At 40.9% G+C, this 21,186-nt stretch overlaps 1 protein-coding gene across 1 annotated transcript; it reads left to right on the top strand.

Annotated features, from left to right (window-relative positions):
* Positions 1-408: 408 nt before the first annotated feature.
* Positions 409-21,154, top strand: rad50 (RAD50 homolog, double strand break repair protein). The gene is made up of 28 exons (XM_080484031.1): positions 409-486; positions 1,700-1,833; positions 1,944-2,027; positions 2,472-2,623; positions 2,726-2,911; positions 3,053-3,257; positions 3,635-3,763; positions 4,871-5,036; positions 5,124-5,182; positions 5,814-5,948; positions 6,482-6,688; positions 6,808-6,990; positions 7,253-7,410; positions 7,503-7,678; positions 8,023-8,260; positions 8,952-9,141; positions 9,306-9,432; positions 9,629-9,822; positions 10,075-10,185; positions 11,020-11,112; positions 11,315-11,428; positions 12,058-12,185; positions 13,293-13,394; positions 14,203-14,325; positions 18,499-18,584; positions 18,693-18,835; positions 19,291-19,424; positions 20,525-21,154. The coding sequence occupies exons 2-28, from the start codon at positions 1,705-1,707 to the stop codon at positions 20,709-20,711; spliced, it is 3,939 nt and encodes a 1,312-aa protein (XP_080340157.1). The 5' UTR covers positions 409-486; positions 1,700-1,704; the 3' UTR covers positions 20,712-21,154.
* Positions 21,155-21,186: the final 32 nt, after the last annotated feature.

Below are 21,186 nucleotides of genomic sequence, written 5' to 3'. Positions count from 1 at the left end.
ACGTATACATGGGAAGAACATGCAAACTCCACACAGAAAGGCTCTTATTTGAATGCACCACCTCTCGCTGTGAGGCTGTAGATTCACGTGGCTGTTATTATGGAGCACTTTGAATCACCTTATTTCTCAAATGTGCCACAGAACTTAAGTAATTTCTCATTATTTGAACGTGTTTTAACAGGTTTTTTTTAAGACCTTTTCATCATAGATTTGCAAATTATTGTAGAGGGTGATACAAATCTAAACAACCAAAATAACTTCTGTTTAATAAATCTGAAATTTATTGCATCTATTACCCTTAATGTTACATGTAGACTTAATGAATTAATGAAACAACATCCTCAGTGGAAAAAGGATTTTTCTCTCTATTTAGCGGATCTGTGTTTCTATGCGTTCCAGCTCTATGATGACGTATCCGGAAGTGAGCCGGAGCGCGAAAAGTGGAGTTTCATGTGTGAGCAGCTAACTGAGGAAAAACTCTCCGAGGTGAGCTGTATTCATGCAGAAATATGTGTCACCGTAGGCCACAGCCATCAGTCAAAGTCACATCTGTGTGACAGTGGCGATGCGCTGCGTGTTTTTACATTCATCACGTCGTAACGTTGCACGAGGAGCAGATTCGGTCGTTAGCTAGATGGTAAAGTTGCTGCAGTCAATAAACATAGAACAAAGTTCAAATTTACAACAGTCTGAGACTGAACATCTCCAGCTTAAGGTCCTGATAAAGATAAATCATGCTTTATAATGAGTTTTAAGTTAGAAACGCAATGTTAAACAGTTTCCTTGTGATTACTTTGTTTAGTTTACTGTGTTTGGGACATGTTTTCAAATGTCCTACTTTTAACCCAGTGTAACAGTCTCGTGTTAACAAAGAGGAAACTCAGGACTCTAAGCTAAATAATACAAAGTCAAATGTAAACGAGTCTTCACAATCTGGATCACACTGGACTCTCAGGAGGCACAGACTAGACCCAGCCCCCCTCTACATCGATGCAGTGTATGGAAAATGTCCTCACACCTTCAGGTTCCTTGAGTGTCCTCATGTCTGCTGATCGCTCAGGACGAATCACATCACAGCTGTCACCAGGAAGGCTCAGCAGAACAACTTGGTCACTGATCTGCGACTGATCGTCCACTGTTCCTCCAGCCAGAGCCTGCTGGCGAACTGTATTACAGAGGCTCACAGAAGATTGTAGCGGCCCTAACCCTATCAAAACAAAAGCAGACTCAGAGACAGTTTCATTGCCAGAGCCATATCCACCATAAATTCACACACAATCCGCTCATTGCAAACGATGCAAACATCTGCTGCCAAACAACTGTGGACCTATTGTCTTATTGCACTATTCTTGCTTTTTGCATTTCCTTCATTTGCACTGGGAAAGAAGCAGCTCTCCAATCCCATTGTACACCTTATAATGATATTATAGAAACACTGTGGATGGAAAAACAAATTCCAATGTTCTCCTTGCATGTTGTTCTCCAGCAGTCTACACTTTTCAAGACAAGCTTTCACTAAGATACAATTTTTAAGATCATAGGTTAAATTTGAGATATATGTAAAAAAAAAACAGCAGAGAGACACACCTAAACATCAACACAATGTAGATTGAGTAAATATACAGATTAATTGGAGGAAAACTGTGTTTTTGTGAGTTTTTATCACTGCAAACTAATGTGCTCTCTCTCTTACCCATAGCAAACATGTCGAAGATTGATAAGATGAGCATCCTTGGCGTGAGGAGCTTTGGGATTGAGGATAAAGACAAACAAGTCATCACTTTCTTTAGTCCTCTGACTGTACTGGTTGGGCCCAATGGAGCTGGAAAAACGGTAAGAAAGCATTCAGCTGATTATGAAGCTTGACCTGTCGACTAGTGTGTTTTTGTGATGTGTTCATTCATTCATATTGAAAATTACTTTTTCCTCTTTGCTGTTTTCAGACTATTATTGAGTGCCTTAAGTATGCCACATCAGGAGAACTTCCCCCTGGTTCGAAAGGAGGTGCTTTTGTTCATGATCCCAAGGTTTGTTTGAGCCAATTACTCGGTAAATGTTTCTGTTTTTGCTGCAGTCGTCATAAAAGGGGGTGCGTTTTGTGAATGATGTTTATGAGAAAGGTAAATGATTTTTTTTGCTTTTTCTTTGTGGCTGCGAGCTTGATGTATTTCTAAAGTCTCTATTTCTCTAACCTTTTCACCAAAGAAAATTAAAGAGGCAAAAATACACTGTGTGCCAAAGTCAAATTAATGTCACTACAGATGCTGGATTCACTAAAAGTGTTAGGATCATGTCCATAAACTGTACGATGATCTGAACATGTCAATTCTTGGGATTTGAAAACATTCAGTTCTATGTAGGTCTAATACACCGACACATGTTCTATAACAAACAATTTAAAGTGGGTTTGCCATGGTTATTTTTACACTTCATGTGTCTTTAAATATATATCTATCCATCTCTAATTTCAGGACGCACATGAGACAGATGTGCGAGCACAAATTCGACTGTTATTCTCAGACGTTAATGGAGAAAAAGTCACCATTCAGCGCTCTATGTCCTGCACTCAGAAGGCAAAAAACTACCAGTTCAAAACCTTAGAAAATGTCATCACAAGAGTAAAGTAAGTTGAAGTCTCAAGTTTTCTGACGCACGGTTTCAAAACATTAAGCTTCTTTCTTCTTTTTTTTGAGTATGACTCCGGTAATGTCATTCATTCATTCAGGAACGGGAAGAAGGTGCACCTGCCTTCTAAGTGTGGCGAGCTGGATCGGGAGATGATTTCCTCTCTGGGGGTTTCCAAGCCTGTGCTGAATCATGTCATCTTCTGCCACCAAGAAGAGTCCAACTGGCCCCTGAGTGAGGGCAAAGCACTCAAAGACAAGTTTGACTCCATCTTCGCCGCGACCAAGTAATACTTTCACGTTCAATACACCATTACCCAGAATGTATCAAAGCAAGCCTTCGCGTGATTAAAATGTATTATCCAATACACAATTTTCTTAATATAACCGATACAGGGAACTTCTGTCGTCCGTTTTCTTTGTCACAGGTACATCAAGGCTCTGGAGACGATGCGCCAGCTGCGTCTCAAGCAGTCTCAGACGGTCAGAGAGTGTCAGGTGGAGCTTCGCTACTTGAAGCAGAACAAGGAGAAAGCCCATCAGATCAGAGATACCGTGGCCACCAAGGAGGCTCAGCTGATGGCCTCAAAAGAAAGCGTCCAGCGCATCGAGGGCCAGATTGATCCACTTGAGGTGTGCTGGTGTTGCCTCTGTGTTTGTAGATTTTCATGACCGCATGCAACTGAGAGTGGTGCTTATTAAATAGTATACAAATAGGCATGCATTGACAATTAAACAGGTCGTTAGTGTTTTACAAAATACTGGCTTTTCTTGAGGTTTATGCAAATAATTTTGGTATTGTTGCGTAGAAATTTAACTGAGAAAATGAATAAAACATCAGGACGATTCCTAAATTAATGCTCTGAGTTGTGTATATTAAAACTAAGTGAAACCTACAAAGCTAACTAAGGATGTCCAACCCATTAAGAAATAAACTGGTAAAAAAAAAAAGAAACTATCAACAATCCCTGTATGATGTAATTGTTAAACTCTCATTTCTTTCTTTTCAGACTCGAATGATGGATATTGACTTACAGCTTGGGAAAGTGATCAAGCTGGACAATGAAATTCAGGCTCTGAACAGCAGGAAGAAACAGATGGAAGAAGACAACAGGGAGCTGGAGCAAACGATGGAACAGGTAAAACAATATGTTTTAACATGCTTACACTCATTGTTGGTTTACTGATGAAACATTTATATTGTATCTATAATTGTATATATACGTACATCACTATATGTGTAACAGGTAAAATACTCTCGTTCTTCTGTCAGGTTGATCATCTTTATTTGATTTGATCTCGTATATTTATTTGATCGCTATTATTAGCATTACTTCGCAGGTAGCGCAGGAGGTACTGTATGGTAGTAGATTACCAGTTTGGCCCACTCAAAATGAAATTGGTCTGTATGTTGCCCCTGAACCTAAATGTGTGTTGACAGCCCTGATGTAGTGCTTTTTGGAAACCTGACAAGACACTTTGAAGATAATTGCGGGCGGTGAGAAAACAACTGACATCTAAAATGAGTCGCATGAGCAGAGGTGAACATGCAGCCTCCTGTCATCTATCAGTGAGCGGGTTTATTTGGCGAAACACCTGTTTTATCGCTCTCTGCATTCCACTTTGTGCGCAGTGTCATAATAAAGTGAGAAACTTAACAGAACAACTGCAGATGGTGAACGAGGTAGTGCAAATTTCTGCTCTGACAAGTCTATCCGTCTCGACTCTGTGATGACATGGATGTCTTTTATTGCTGCTGAAACTTGTCTGTTGGGCGCCCTTCTCTCTCCCCTCCATCTGTTTGAAGAGCTTGTTTTTGTGTGAAAGCCACACTGGCCCAGTGTTCCTTTGTGTTGAAGTAATGTGCTCGTTTGAACTGCAAGTATGAAATCACATCTTGTTTAGAATGTTGACAGCTGTGGTGAAGAGCTGGTGTTGTTTTTGGTGGCCATCAGTACATGCCCCTCCCCTGAGAATGGGACATGAAAGTTTTTCCTTTAAATTACATTTTCTGTGTCGTTCAGTGCCAATTACTCCCTGTTCAACGTCTATGCGCCGACCTCTCGATGCTCTTATAAGACGTGTGCGTGTTATGATGCCTCTTTTATTCATAAGTGCATATGTATCTTTTACGATGGGAATGGTCACTGGTGTCACATCTGTCTGGACGGGTTTCTGTGCGGTATTCGCTGTGCACATTGAGCTTCAGAGCTGCCCTAAGCCTGGGGAACGGGTTTGTGCTGCAGGTGTTTCAGGGATCAGACGAGCAGCTGCGGGAGCTTTATCAGAACCACCAGAGGACGGTGAAGGAGAAGGAGCACAGGCTGATAGACTGCCAGAAAGAGCAGGAGAGAGCTGGCCGAGAGTGTCAGAGGCTCAACAGAGTGAAGGCGGATCTCCTGGTGGAGCAAGGTGCACGCACGCACGCACGCACACACACACACACACACACACACACCTCTTGGTGAAAAATTCCAATTTTTTTTTCTTTTTCCAAAGGTCGTCTACAGCTGGAAGCTGACCGCCACACTCAAAACATCAAGAACCGCGATGCTCAGGTGAGAGAGTTAAAAACAGAAAGCCCTCTGCACACTGGTGTTTCAGTGTTGATCTTTCCGTTTGAAAATCTGCCGCTTCACATGGATGCTGCAAATCGCTGTAATATAATGAGAGCCAATCCCAGCTTACTACGGATGAGGGCAGGCTGGTCCATCACAGGGGAAACAGTGACGGACGGACAACCACCCACTTTGACATACCTTACACGTAGGGGGAACATAGAGTCAGTCTCTGCTGAATATTGGCGAATACACGTTACACAATGCAGAGTTTCATCACAGAGTAAACAGAGACGGTCTCACACACACATTCACATCTTATGGCAATCTAGAGTGCAATAATTAACCTGGAATTCATCTTTCTGGACTAATGGAAGAAAACCATAGCACTCATTCATGCAAAGGCAAAACATGCAATCTCTACACAGAGAGATCCTCAAGACTAAACGAGACTCGAACTGGGGACAGTGTCAATATGAGGCAAGAGGGCTACCAGTTACACTATTGTGCAGATCCATCTCATGTTTCTGGTCTTTCTTTCATTATTCCAAAGCCCTAAAAGTAAAGGGTATTTGTTACAGTAAGAAGTTAAAATGGAGCCATTATTTTCCCTGATGTCCGTGTCTCACAGGTTCGCTCTTTGTCCTCTCATCTGGAGATGGAAGGTTATGACCGGCCGCCCTTCACCACTCTCCAGTTGGAGAGTTTTCATCGTCACGTCACACAGAGACTGGAGCACGAGAAAGAGATAATTAGCCAGGTTATGGTAAGAAAGGATTGATTTTAAACTATTGATGGTAAGAATGGAAAAATACTTTTTTAATCTCAGAGGGAAATTCTTTAAACTAGCAAAAAAGGAAAATAAATCATTCTTATTTAGGTTTGTGTATTGATGTTGGACAGTATTGTCTTCATTTGGCCCGCTTGGCAGAAAATAGTTGTTTATATGCTAAAAACTTGTGTTTAAATTTTAAGAAATATCTTTATTGACATTTGTGTATTTGCAGAAGTGTCCACACTACATGTCTGACTTCTAGAAAGAAACAAACAGTGTCGAGCGTAACTGTAAATCTCTTATCAATCTGAGTTTATTACAGTGAAACCAAAAACCTTCCCAAACTAATGACTTGAGTCAAATTTTTTTGTTAGTGCTTTTTTGTTTTGACTGAGCTGGCACAACACACTTTTTAAGAAGAGCTCTATATTAAAACTTAAAGGAGACAATTTGTCAGTGCAGCAGAACTTTGAACTCCTCCAAAACAATTATGAATTGCATACACATGAAATTCCTCCTCTCAGGCGGATCTGCATGAGAAGGAGCAGCAGAAGCAGCAATCCATTGATGAAATGAGAGATAAGAAGACGGGCCTGGAGAGGACGGTGGAGCTGAAGAAAGACCTGCAGGAAAAAAGGGACCAAGAACTGAGGAACATCCGGGCGGACCTGCAGAGGCTGGAAGGTTCATCCACCCGACTCCAAGAGCTGGAAAACGAGTTGACCAAGGCGGTAAGAATGCAGGAAATCTTTTCTTAAGATGCAAACATAGGTGTCAACTTGCCATGTGCGCAGTCAGAGTCGTGGCCTCTTTGAAGTGTTTTCGTCTTGTCTTTGTTTCTCCTCTTCAGGAGCGCGAGCTGCAGAGTGCAGTGCAGAGCTCCAACGTGGAGGAGCTGAAGGCCGAGGTGGTGGAGCTCCAGAGAGAAAAGGTCGAGCTGGACCGCACACAGAGGCAGCTGGATCAAGAGATGGAGATGCTCAACGTGCACACGACGGCGCGCACGCAGATGGACATGCTGAAGAAGGACAAGGTGGGGTGATGTGCTGCCTGCAGTCACTGGAAGCACTTTTTGTCAATTTTATTTTCACTCGCTGACTCAAGGTGCAGCCGCTTCCTCTATATAAAGAGGCCACAAAAACACTGAACTTGCACTGTGCTGCTTCAGATGTCTTGAAGTGAAGCTGTGTTACTCGAGAGGGTGATCCCTGTGTTAGATTATCTCTTCTCTTAGATCCAGTCAGCTTTTCTTTTCTCTGCTTGCTCGACTCATTTTTTTGTCCATTTTTGGACAGACGGAGAAAGAGGAGCAGGTGCGTAGGATCAAATCTCGTCACAATGAAGACCTGGTGTCCCTACTGGGCCACTTCCCCAACAAGAGAGAGCTGGACGAGTGGGTTTACAACAAGTCCAAGGAAATCAACGGCACCAGAGACAGACTGGCGAAACTCAAGTTAGTAAGATGCATTCAAGCTTTGGAGAAGATGTTTCTCCTTGCTGTTGACCACTGTTTTTGTTTTTTTGTTTTTTTTTTGTGATTTTCAGTAAAGACTTGGCGTCAAGTGAGCAGAATAAAAGCTACATCGCTGCCGAGCTGCGTAAGAAGGAGCAGCAGTTATCCACTGATGAAGAGAAGTTCTTCAATGTTTGTGGTAGTCAGGATCTGGAACAAGATCTGAACAAACTGCAAGAAGATCTGGAGAAAGTGTCCAAACAAAGAGGTACAATAATGACTGAGGAGTTTCTCAGATTTAAGCCTTTGGTGTCGACGTTTGGTAAAATCTCAAACTAGATGCTCCTAAAGTCTAAAATACTGCAAGTTTTGTAAGCTGGCTCAATTTCTTGTAGTCAAGTATGGGGTATCATGAACCCTCTTGAACTTCAGATTAATCAGGGGGGGTTCATATGTGTTGGCTCAGTTCAGATAAATGGAGCTAATATTAACAAACCACTCAAATAAGTTATCTTCCCAGGTCTGTTGCTGGTCTAGGTTTGGAACCGAAGCAGTAAATGAATATTTGTTGAATTAGTTTTCTGTTCCTCTCCACTCTCTTTCTCCATGTAGCCATGCTGGCAGGAGCCACGGCAGTGTACACTCAGTTCATCAGTCAGCTGACTGAGGAGCGCGAGCCCTGCTGCCCCGTGTGCCAGCGCACCTTCCCCTCCGAGCCGGATCTGCAGGAAGTCATCAGCGACATGCAGTCCAAGCTCCGCCTGGTGCCAGACAAACTGAAGAACACAGAGCAGGACCTGAAGAGAAAGGAGAGGAAGAAAGATGAGATGATGTCTCTCAGACCTGTAAGGTATCATGTGCCAGGATTGTGTTGGGGAATCGAACTGCAACCACCGGATACGGCTGAGCTGAACAAATCATTGGGCTTTTGCAAGTTGCATAACATTTCAGCATGTTTTGAAATGATCTATCCTGAGTTCAGATAAATTGAGTTTCATTAACTTATAGAGCAGATTTATTTTCCTCCACTAGATGGCACCAGATTCTAACATGATGTGTACATTTCTGTCAACTCGGTCAGGAACCTCTATCACCCCTTTTGTAGCTTTTATGTTTTTGTAAATGATGTCCATGGAAACGTACACATTCAATTCGTATCTATTTATTGATAAAGGGTTTTTTTAACTAAGGATTCTACTATTTTCCCATTTTTCATGTTATTCATTAAACATTTTCTTGAAGAGCTGAGCTCCATCTTGTGGTTGTCTTCAGTAGATTTAGTTTGCGCCCTTTATTTTATAGTCATTTATAATTTAAAACTTTGTGAATATCTATGTAATATTTTTCTTATTCTTAAATAATTATATGTAGAGATGCAAAACAGCTCAAAATAGCTGATGTCCTTCACTAAACAATCAAACTCTGGCCTGGCTGTACGATCAATGTGTTCTTTCTAGTTGTTGGACATCCACCGTTTTAAATAAATGTGCTCTAGTTCCTTTTTTTATGCTGGATCTACATTCCTACGTTGTGTCTTCCAGGAACTCCATCACAGAGCTTCAGGAAAAGGAGATTCCCGATTTGAGGAACCGGCTGCAGACTGTGAACAGAGAGATTGAGAGACTGAAGGGCGACGTGGAGGAGCAGGAGACTCTGCTGGGTACCTTGATGTCTGAGGAGGAAACAGCCAAGGCCTGCCAGCATGACATATTGCTCATGGACAGATATCTGGTACCATGCTCTGAACACCCATTTTCATGCGCTCACGCCTCCCATTTCTTTTTCGATTTTGCCTCGCGTCTAATCTGTAAGCAGCGGCAACAAAAAATAGAAATTGTCAGGTCCCTCCATTTTCTTTTTTTTTTCTTTCTTTGTGCCACTGTTTCTATCTCCAGATGGACCTGAAAGAGGTGGAGAGGAAAATTGCTCAGCAGGCAGCAAAGCTCCAGGGAGTCGACCTGACCAGAACCATCCAGCAAGTCAGTCAGGAGAAACAAGAAACTCAGCACAAGCTGGACACCAGTAAGTTAACACTGCAGACACACGCTCAGTTCCAGGAGCCGTATGGTTAATTCATTCTACTGGTCTATTATTCTGTTTTACTCCTCAAATAAATCATGTAAGTGTAGATTTCATATAATGACATAAACGCCTTTTATTGGTTTTTGGCTTTTTTTCTTTCTTTAAGTGTATTTGTATTTCTTTTCTTTTTTTTCAGTTTCCAGCAAGATGGATTTGAAGCGTAAGCTGATTCAGGATCAGCAGGATCAGATCCAGATGATGAAAAGTGCGGTGAATGAGACAAGAGCCGAGAAGCTCCAGCTGAGCAGCGACATGCAGAAGCAGCAGCAGCTGCAGGAGCAGTGTGTCGAGTTCAGCACTGAGATACAGGCCTTAACCAGAGACATCAGGGTACGTCTGCACACCTAATGTCTCACAACATATGCATATTTAGACTCCTGTAAATCAATAAACGCAAGCCGCATTTACTACATTGTGCGAGTGCGACTTTTTTTATATATATATATATATATTTATATATTTATTTATTTTATTTTTTTTATATATATTTTTTTTTTCCTGTCGTGGTAATTTTTGTTTCATACTAATGCTTGGTGAAACAATACGTTTTTCTTTGAATAATCCATTTTCTTCTTCAAACAGGAGGCAAAGGAGCAGCTCTCCCCTCTGTCTGCTGCTCTGGAGAAGCTGCAGCAGGAGAAACAAGAGCTTGTGGAGCGCAAGAAGCAGAAGCAGGAAGAAGGGCAGGAGAAGGCGAGCAATGGGGGTAGCGGGGTGTTAGAGTGAGTGAGAGAGAGAAGCAGATGTAAGTGAGAAAATAGTGAAACATGCTGCATGAGAAAGGAAAACAAGCTCAGTGTAGGCGGGAGACTGTTTTAACCTATAGCAGCTTCACTAGAAAATGGTTCAGGAAGGCCTGAACCAACTATAACTTTTAATGAATAGAGAAATCTTAAGCCTCACCTTAAAAGTCAAGCCTGTGTCAGCCTCCCTCACTGTAACTGGGAGCTGGTTCCACATGCGAGGTGCCTGAAAGCTGAAGGCTCTGCCTCCCATTCTATTTTGAAAAGCAAGGAACCTCCAGTTCGCAGCAATCTGTGAACCAAGTGTTCTTCTGGGGTGATATGGGACTGACAGCTCTTTAAGATACGATGGAGACTGCTGGTTAAGAGATTTATAGGCTGAAAGAAGAATTTCTGAATTCTATTCTAGATTTAACAGGAAGTCAGTAGCATTATGAATCAATGGAAGTCTTCATAAACAGTTAATCGGACCCCCTGATAATAGGGAATTACAATAGTCTACTCTGGAAGTAACAAATGCATGGATTGATTTCTTAGCATCACTTTCAGTCAACATGTTGATTTTAGAGACATTAGAGGTGAAAGGAAGCCGTCTCGCAGACTTGTTTATTGTGGGAGTCGAAGGATGAGTCCTGGTCCAAGTAACTCCCAGGTTCCTCACAGTGGTACTGGAGGTCAAAGTAATACCATCTAGTGTTACTCTATCTTTAGATCATTTCTCTCTTAGATGTGTTCTAAAGTAACTGCGTTCTATTTATTTTTGCTGTGTTGTACTTGTGTACAGATCAGCTCCATTAAAGAGAGAGTGAAGGCAGTCACCAACTTCGAAAGAGAAATCACCAAGTACACCAAGGAGGGCAAAGAGAAATACAAAGAGGTAAAACCTTTACTACAACTGTTTGTGATAAGTATGTTTCCTCAATAGTTATTCTGTCTGTGAAGCAAAGCTTCCCTTCCAAGATGCTGTTTTCAGTTTTCAAAGTTGAATTTTCTGTTTTTACATTATTATTCAGTTTAATTGTTCATCACTTCTTAAAGTTGGCAATAGAAAATCTCACCAACGCTCTGTTTTTATGCAGCAAAAAGAAACTGAGCTTCAAGAAACCAACACTCAGCTCCACGAGGCCGAGAAGCACAAAGAGAAGATCAGTAAGGAGATGGGAAACATACGCCAGGACATAGACACTCAAAAGGTGCACGACGCATTGTTTCAAAGTTACTCCAGTCCATTATAATAAAGACTTGAAGTGAACCTGCATTCATTCAAACCATGAAGTTCTGCGAGAAACAACATTGGAATAATATTATTCTTTGTTAGTTAGGTTGCAAATTGTGTGGACAGTTTTTTTTTTTTTTCACTTTTCTTATTAATTAAAATATTTTTTTAAAACAAATTTCTTAAGAGTAGCGAATGCAACGCAACACTGTGATCTCAGCTGAGATATCAGTGATGCTGACTGGAAAACTAGCAAACCAGCATTCGCCTCAAAGCCATGCCGTCACCCATAATGCAACATCAATAAGAGAAGTGTTTTGGACATTTCACTGTATTTTTCACCAGAAAGTTTAATTGAAATTGGCTTTTTTTTTTTGAGATTGTAGACATTTTCAATGCTGATTAAAATCTACTCTGTGCCACAACAAAAACAAAGAAAAAGTTTAGATTTGAAGTTTTATTATGGTACTATTATACCTGTCCGGCCCACTCAGGATGAAATTGGGCCGCATGTGGCCCCGGTACTAATATGTGTTTGACACCTCCTGATTTAGGAGATTCTGCAGGGTCACACAGGAAGTTTAAATCTTCTTTCATAATGAATAGGTCCAGGAGCGATGGCTACAGGACAATCTGACCTTGAGGAAGCGTGTGGAGGAGCTGAAGGAAGTTGTGGCCAAACGCGAGGCTCTAAAGAAAGATATGGGCAACATGCAAGTCATGCAGCTTCGCCAGTAAGAGAATATCATCCTTATTTCTTTTTTTTTATTCTTTATTTCATTCAAAAGTAAAAATAAACAGTCTTCGTAGCAAAACTTCCCGTTCACATTTTGAACGTAAAACGAGCAGAAAAGAAGATTGCTCTTATTATATCTGCCCCTTAGTTGCCTTTCGGTACCTTCACAATGTTCAACATTCTAAATATATATATTTACTAGAATTTAAGAATTCTATGTCCAGTATTTACAGTAGACACAAAGAAAACACACACAAAAAGAAAGAGAAACCATCATTTTCATGTTTGCTCAAATCAAATAACTAATATCTCATATCATACATATATATATATATTTATTATTACTTATATTCAAATCTATTTTTCATACTTTTTTAACATTGCTGATTTTATGTGTTTCGTGATTGCCAGGAGAGTTCCTCACTCTTTGACTTCTTTCTGAAGTGCGTTCCATAAACTGAGTCCAGTCACTGTGACAGTTCGTTCCATTACTTTGGAGTTAAAGCTGTTTTGTTTTCGTTTTTTTTAAAGACGTCTGTTCCTTTCAAATAATATTGACTCTCTTTTTTTTTTTTCTTCTTTTTTTTTTTTAACCTTTCTTGGATGTTCATTGGCAATGTGTTTTTATTTAGCTTTATACAAAACCTGAAGAACATTATAATTAACTATATCATAAAAAATTTAGTGACTTACATTAGATAAATAGTGGGTTTGATGGATCTCTATATATTATATTCTATATTGTTTTCAGAGCCCTTTTTTGTGAAATGAACAGTGGTTGTGTATAAGTTTTACAGGTCGAGCCCCAAATTCCCACACAGTAAGTTAAATATGGTAAAATCATTGTGTTGTATAAAGTGAGTAAAGAAGTTTGATTTAGAGAAAATTGTAGTTTATGTAACACTGCGATGGATTTTGCTATTTCTTTCCGCTTAGATAATTTATATGTGACTTCCCTTAGAGTCTCAAACCCACACAGAAGATGACTGTTTATCCTAATATTTCTCATCATTGTCATGCATGAATGTGAAAATGTGGCTCAGACTGTTTATTTTTTCTTAAGTTTAATTATGCTTGGTCACTTCCCTTTCTGTGTTTCTTCCAGGGAACGTCGTGACACCGAGCGAAAGTTGGAAGATTTGAAAAAGAACCGTAGCATCGCAATGGGCCGTCAGAAAGGCTTCGAGGAGGAGATACTACAGTTCAAGTATGCAAAAAGTTCCTCAGCAGGCAGCTTATTATGATAATAATCTAGATTGCAAAGGACAAGCCTCGCACCGACTCTTGTGAGGTCATGAAAGGAAATTGAGGTCATTACACCTCAAAAAGTTTCCCGGACTCTAATTTAAAAATAAACCCCAAACAGATAGGAAGTTCGTGTTGGATCCATTCAAGTTTTAAATTTAAGCAGCACATTTTAGATCGCTTATTAGAGCTGGCTCTAAGTATATTTAATCCCCCTTAGTGAAGCCCATTCAGGGTCACAGTCCAGTTCAAGAGTCCTTTTAAAGAAAGGAAGAGATTCAGTCCTTAGTTCGTCGTGGCTACAGAACAAACTCAAGCTGTTGTTCTACAGTTATTCTTTAATCAGATGCTTCATTTCCATTGTTTTCTAAGAGGTATTGATCACATCTTTTGCATCCCTTTAGATTCAGCTAACATCTCACTGTTTATTCATACATAATTAGAAAATTATATTTATTTCTTTTTCAAGAATCTGAACTTGATAAAAGGTCCGTGCTGCCAACAACCATCCGACCATTAAGAGTCATTCTGCCCCATCAGGGAGAACATGCAAACGCTGCACAGAAAAGCCACACTGCGTGGTCCTGCCTAATATTTATATTGATCGTTATTTATCTGTAAAGGCAGATCGTTTAGTTTGCAATATAAAAACCCTGTGCGTGAACCCTTCATGATGCTGGGAAAACTCATTAAAACTCCGGAAAACTTGCTAAAGTCCACAAGTTTTTCGTTTTTTTTCTTAGTTTGTATTTTGATTTAATTTCTTGCAGAAAAGAGCTGCGAGAAGATCAGTATGACAAAGCCGATGAGCACTACAGAAACAAGATGATCACAATGAGGACCACGGAGCTCGTCATTAAAGACCTGGATCTCTACTACAAAGCTCTCGATCAGTAAGTTTTTACACAACATGCACCAGCCTTTTAACAATTACAATGATTTGTACTTAGAATTTTATGTAAAATATACATGTCTACCTTTTTAATGATTTTTGTTCAAGTATTATTCTCAGGAGATCATACAACCAGGGAAGAAAAACAGTTTACTCAAACTAAAAGAGATCGAACTGATCGATCAAACTGAAACCACAGATAAATGACAGATTTGTAATTTTCCAAATGCACAGGAGTTCCCCTCACTCTAATCCACTTAGGTTTAGTATAGACGTTCAACCAAGTGTCATTACAAACTAATATCTATAGTGCTGTGGGAAGGAGCTAACCACACGTTTCCTTTCTTTATCCACCCACTTCACAACGATGACGATGTCAGTGACGTCGTCATGTTTGGGCTGGTGCTGACGTGAATCAGACGTTCATAGAAATTTTCTTTTCTCGCTGACTGGATTCTTGAAAATGAAGTCACTTTTGCCTCTGTGATAAATAAACTCTTCCATTTCAGATGATGGGAAGTTGAGTTAATTTGAACAACCAGATGTTAAAAGTCGCAGAATCTCTGAACCTACAATGAGCTACAGTAACAGAATACTTTAATTTGAAAAAGAAACACTTTCTATGTTTATTCTCATTCATCCAGGTCGGATGCATCTCAAAGCGACTGAATCTGGTCAGCTGGACTTGTTAATATGTCATTATTAGGGACGTCCCGATCACACTTTTTGGCCCCCGATACCGATCCGATTTTTCAGAATTTGAGTATCGGCCGATACCGATACTTTCCCGATCCGATACTCACATTACTATTGCAAAGATACTCAATAGTCTATTTTTGGAGCAACTAAGATGTCTGAAGTTAAAAGCACTGTTGGCAGAAGCTTTGTTTAGCTAGAAATTATTGTAAAACTCACTTATTGAATCAAAATTCTTCTCAGAATGACTTAAGAACTTATTTAAACTTTATTCAGTCATAACAACAAAAACCCCAATTACACTCTGCAGTCTTGTATCTCTTATTTATGTTAACTTAAACAACTTCACCGGGATTTTGTGGCAAATAAAAAACATTTGAAAATGAAACCCGGTGAATCAGTTTGACTAACATATAAACTATAAAAAACTAAAACAAACAGTATTCAGTAAAACCAATCAGAAGAACCCAATTCCACTTCAAAGTGTCTATTTCTAACTCTAGTTTTATAGGTCTATGGTCCCGCTCCGCCTGCATCTAGCTTCTGCAGCTTGACCGGAGCTTGTAGTCCGTGATTGTTGTGGTTATTTGGTGACGTTGTGGACCACGATGGGGGGAGGAGGAGGGCGGGGGGGATTATGTCATCTTTTTTCCACGGATGGTCATCTTTGCAGGGGTTTGAGAATTGACCCACTCTGGGACCACTCTGGGGCTCGCTTTACGGCAGCTGACGTGAAAAAGGTTGGTTTTTTTTAGATCGGCGGGGTGATCGGCTGGATTTGCCAATTCCCGATCACTCACAAATCACCAATATCGGCCCCGATCCAATATCTACCGATCGGATCGGGACATCCCTAGTCATTATTATTATTATTATTATTATGGTTATTAATTTAATTAATTCATTTATTTGTTATTATTAACAGCCACACATGGGAAATGATATACAAAATACACATAGATCCAAAAGGAAAAAATATATATATGTATACAAATTTCTCCAATCATATCCACATACACAATATCCACATACACATTCATTCAGATGGCTGGTGCAGTTGGTGCTGACCTTTACTTGACGCGACACCGTGCCAGAGTTCACCTGGAGTCCCTCCAAGACGGCGTTCACAGCTACCTGTCGCATTGTACCGCCGCCCCAAAACTCATCTCGGCCACACCGAAAGGGCTGTTGTGAAAACTGGTTAAAACCCCGACCCCCTCCCCACTGCTGTCCTGTGATGGCTACCTGCAGCAGAATAACCATGCCACAAAGCTTCAGTCATCTTGTCTTTCTTCAACAGGCACTCACATACGTCGACAGTGCCCACATCCTTCAAAGGGTTTTTGGCAGATCAGTGTTGCAATAATGCTGCCAAATTCGCAGAAACTGTGCCAAGCAATGTTGTTGAGGCCTGTTTCCAACATCCTCATCCTTTTAATAAAGAATTAATAGATTTGAGAAAGCAAAAGTTGTTCCAAACCAGTTTACAAGCCAGTAAGTGTGAATAATATTCTGAATCTATCCAATCTGAACACTCCGGTTTCACTGTTTTGTGCAATTATTTGACATCAATCATGCTTCTATTGTGCTTAAATCTATTGTCTTCGAGCGCTCTTCAACAGCTTCTTACACTTACACATAGGAAGTGATGTTAGAGACCTTTCAATCTGCACACTGTTCATATTACATTAATGAGACATCCGCCTGTTGTCTCCTTTATCAGACCTTTTTGAAGTCGCTCCATCAAAATAACCTCGGTTTCTTCAGACTAGCAGCCTCATGATGCAGGGGAAATCATTTCAGGCATTGCCTGTCTCCCAGGCATCGACATTAATGCATAATATATGTTCCTCAGTCCAACACTCAGGCATACAATACCTTACATTGTTTTTTTGTTGTTTTTTTTAAAAACCTGAAAAGCTATCAAAGACTTTGAGTTCTTGTTTTAGCCATTTGGCCACCAGTTTACCTTCAACGCATATTTTTGGACTGACGGAGAAACAACATACATAGAAAAACCCAAACGCTCAGGGAGAACATGCAGACTGCACACAGGAATGGCCCCGGACCACAACACCACCGTGCAGCCCGCTCCCGAGTCACAGTCGGTACTTAATGACAAACAACTGTGTGTTTTCAACTGAGCAGCTTTAAATAAATGTGTTCAGGCTGCGACTGTGTGACACGAATACACACCAGTGCTCTGTCTGTCACGTGCAGTTTGCCACTTGTAGCGAAGTGATGTTATGTTCAGGTTGAAGCAGAACAGTGTGTAGGACAACAGTTGCAAAGACTTTGAACTTGCTCTGATCTTTTCTTGAGTCGCTTGCACTTGTTTTCCCCCCGCTGCATCACTGTCACTGGGACCATTTCATGTGGTGTCACGGCTTCGTATTTGCTGACTGCTGTGATAGAAAAGCAGCATTGTCTGAGTGTCTGCAGAGTAAGGCATTGGGAAAAGATTAAGGTCAGAAGTTTATTAAATGTTGTTGCACCACGCAAACGAGGGTGAAATCACCAATACTTCTGTGACTTTAAAGCTTAGAAAAAGTGCCTGACAATAAACGTTCTTTTGTAAAACAAGTGTAAACTCACAGTTATGGACACTATCTGAGAAACAAGCAGAAGCATCTCTCTTCGTGTCTGTGGCTTAGTGAAGGCATCGCTGTTTGCTGCCTTATCAAGATTGAACGCAGTCATTTGCAGCCTCTGAGCAGACCAGACATCCAATCCTCAGTTTCTATATGAATACGCAGAAACTGATTTGGTAATTTATGATAATGAATCGCTTGGCGTGCAACAAATTGTTTGTACATATTAGGGCAGATCACATGTGTGTGTTTCTTCCGTTTGAATATTGTCGCTCTTAACTATTGTCTTAACTATTTCCATTTTTTTTTTTTTTTGTCTTGTTCAAAATGTTCATCTAGACATGTTAAGATAAAAAACAGCAGTCCAAACGGCCTCACACGAAGCAAAAGAGTGTTTTTAGGAAACATTATATGTCCTCAAGATGACAATTTCTTCTGACTTGATCATGTTTTGTGATTTTTTTTTTTTTGTTTCCTTGTTGGCTTGTTGTGTCTTTGCAGGTTAAGCCTTCTCATGTGTGGGTGAATAAAAGCATGCTCTGTGTGGTTCATGGGCCAATATACAGAGGTTGTGGAATAAGTGCTGATAATGCTGTAGGCTGAAACCACATTAAGATTTTTTTTTCCGATTGCTCGATTTCTAATTTATTTCTTGGTACGCAGGAAAAGAAATTCAGCAGATTGTTTACCCACCGGTGTCTCGCACCATGCGCCCTCCTCGTGTGAATTGTTGAAAACGGAAGGCATCCTTTTATAGTGCAATACGGATTCATAATCAAAACGTCTGTCACCACTCGGGGTTTGTGCAGAAGTCCCTGGAGTTGCAGTAGCTGTTGAGCAAAAAAGATCTCCAGTTCGGTTTTACCTACGTTGTCTGTTTTCCACAGAACCATCATGAAATTTCACAGCATGAAGATGGACGAGATCAACAAGATTATCAGAGATCTGTGGCGCAGCACCTACCGGGGTCAAGGTGTGACCCCACCCACCCACACACACCCCCACCCCCACATACACACTTTGATTCCTTTACTTTATTTGTTTGGGTTTTTTTTTTTTAAACCCTTTTTTCTCTGTCCAGATATTGAATATGTGGAGATCAGGTCGGATGTGGCTGAGAACTCGTCTGCTGGAGTGAGGCGGAGGGTTTACAACTACAGAGTGGTGATGGTGAAAGGAGACACGGCTCTAGATATGAGGGGCCGCTGCAGTGCTGGCCAGAAGGTATACCACAAAGCTCCTCATCATGATTTAAAACCCGCGAGTTGTTCAACAAGACGAATTCTGACATAAGCCGCTGTAATTAGAAATGGTGAGCTGAAGCTTATGTGGCTGCATTTACATAATCTGTGAATTATAAACACACAACAGAACTGAAAAACACCCAAAACACTCACATACATACCCCCCCCATTGCTGAATTTATTGGATAAGCCAATAGTTGAGAGCCTGATCTTTTCTAGCATAACAAAGTATAAAATGTCTCTTATCCAGCGAGTATGAGACGGAGGTGGACTTGATTTCCAGATGATCAGTATGAGCCGTCTGGCCAGGAGAGTTGTGAAGGCTTTAACATCCTTTTGGGGCTCGTGGAATGACGCTCAAGGAGAAACGTCAAATAATGTGCACCTGGTTTAATGTGCGGTCCCGATCTGAGGAATTCCTGTGTGTGTGTGCAGGTGTTGGCGTCCCTGATCATCCGTCTGGCCCTGGCAGAGACGTTCTGCCTGAACTGTGGCATCCTGGCCCTGGATGAGCCCACCACCAACCTGGACCGAGAAAACATCGAATCACTGGCACACGCCCTTGTAGAGTCAGTACACACAAGCACACATTGACAAGACGCGTATAGCGAGACACACGTTTATAGACAGAGAGACACACACACACACACACACACACACACACACACACACATAGATGGACAGGGACACACATGAACACACAGACAGTTTTTGATCATGCTGAGCCAACTTCACACTTTGATCGCTGTATCGATATGGATCAGACACCACAGTAGTCTGGTTTGTGCCTCTGAAGGCCTGATGATTAATAAAGAGTAACTTTACTGTATAATAAGTTATATTGTGTCTTGAACTGCTGAGTCAGCAGTGAACCGCCCACTAACTCCTTAGTTTCTGCAGACATGCACTTATTCTCACTTGCAGTAACTCGGTAGTTAGTTTTTTCTTTCCGTGTTTGTCTTCCCGTGTGTTGTTGAATTTTCAACTTTTTTTGAGTCCTATATGGGAAATGTTTATATGCTTTACAATATCACTACAATGAAGTAAATGTTAATCTATCCAGTAATGATTGGTCAGTGTTGCACCTGTGATGTCCCTGCACATTACACTAAGCTTGACATCATTTTGCTTCAAAAGCCGGGTTGATAAAAATGTAGAATTTAATTGTAACACGTTTTAATCAGTTGAAAGACCACATGATATACAAATGTAATATTTGTGATGTGATCCTTTTTTCAACCAAGCGTGCCTATCAAAGCACTTCACCATCTTGGCCACTAGGGGTGTGTGTGTGTGTGTGTGCCTGCTGGAGCTAGAGCGAGTGATGGACAGCTGCGTAACAGTTCATCAACACCTTGTACATGTATTAAATACCGACCAACTCATTTTCCAGCAAAGGGGCAGATCATTAATATCGATCCATCTGACGCCCGACTAGTCTGAGGTTACTCAGCTCAGCCTGACCCCATGCCCTCCACTGCTGGATGATTATTGTTGCAGATTATTATTATTTTTTTTTTTTTTTAATTGAACTGTCGAATGGTTCCACCCTCATTGGCCCCCCAAAAAAATATGTTTTTGTTTGTTTGTACAGAGTTTTTTCAGTTTGAAATTGGATCAAAGAGACCTGCGGCAGTGCTTCACCCTTTGTTCTTGCTCTCCTGTCCAGGATCATCAAGAGTCGCTCTCGCCAGCGTAACTTCCAGCTGCTGATCATCACCCACGACGAGGACTTTGTGGAGCTCCTGGGACGGTCCAGCTACATCGAACACTTCTATCGTATCCGGAAAAACCAGGACCAGAACTCAGAAATCACCAAGTGCAGCATCTCCTCGCTCTCCGCCTATCTCCACTGACACAGTGGCTGCAGGAAACCGTTTGGAAGTGAAGAGCTCAGTTTGTTCCGTCAAAGTTGATCAGGTTCCATGTTAGTTCTCCGGAGAGAATCTTCTAATAACATTAAAGAGATTCAATAGGTATTGGATATCATCACAAATGTTTAAAAAAAAAAAAAAAAAAGACTTTAAAGTAAAATGTTGTTATCCTCACGTCAGGAGCAGCTTCCAGTAATAATGCACCGATGTTCAAGTTGTGTTTATGAGCATTGTTATTTTTTGAGATATTCAGAAGTCATTTGTATCTTTGCAACTCTCATTTCTGGAGCCGTGTTGATGTTTGTCCGCTTCACAGAGACATCTGGTGGCAACAGAAAGAATCCTGTTGAGAGAGTTTTTTTGTGGGACTTAAGAATTGCAATGTTCTACTAATAAATGACAGTTTCTACTGATTGACTTCATCACTTTCGGCAAAAGGGTATTTTTCGGTCGAAGG

The sequence above is a fragment of the Lipophrys pholis genome, assembly GCF_963383615.2.
Source record: "Lipophrys pholis genome assembly, chromosome: 16".
Taxonomy (NCBI): domain Eukaryota; kingdom Metazoa; phylum Chordata; class Actinopteri; order Blenniiformes; family Blenniidae; genus Lipophrys; species Lipophrys pholis.
This window is presented reverse-complemented; position numbering and strand designations above follow the sequence as displayed.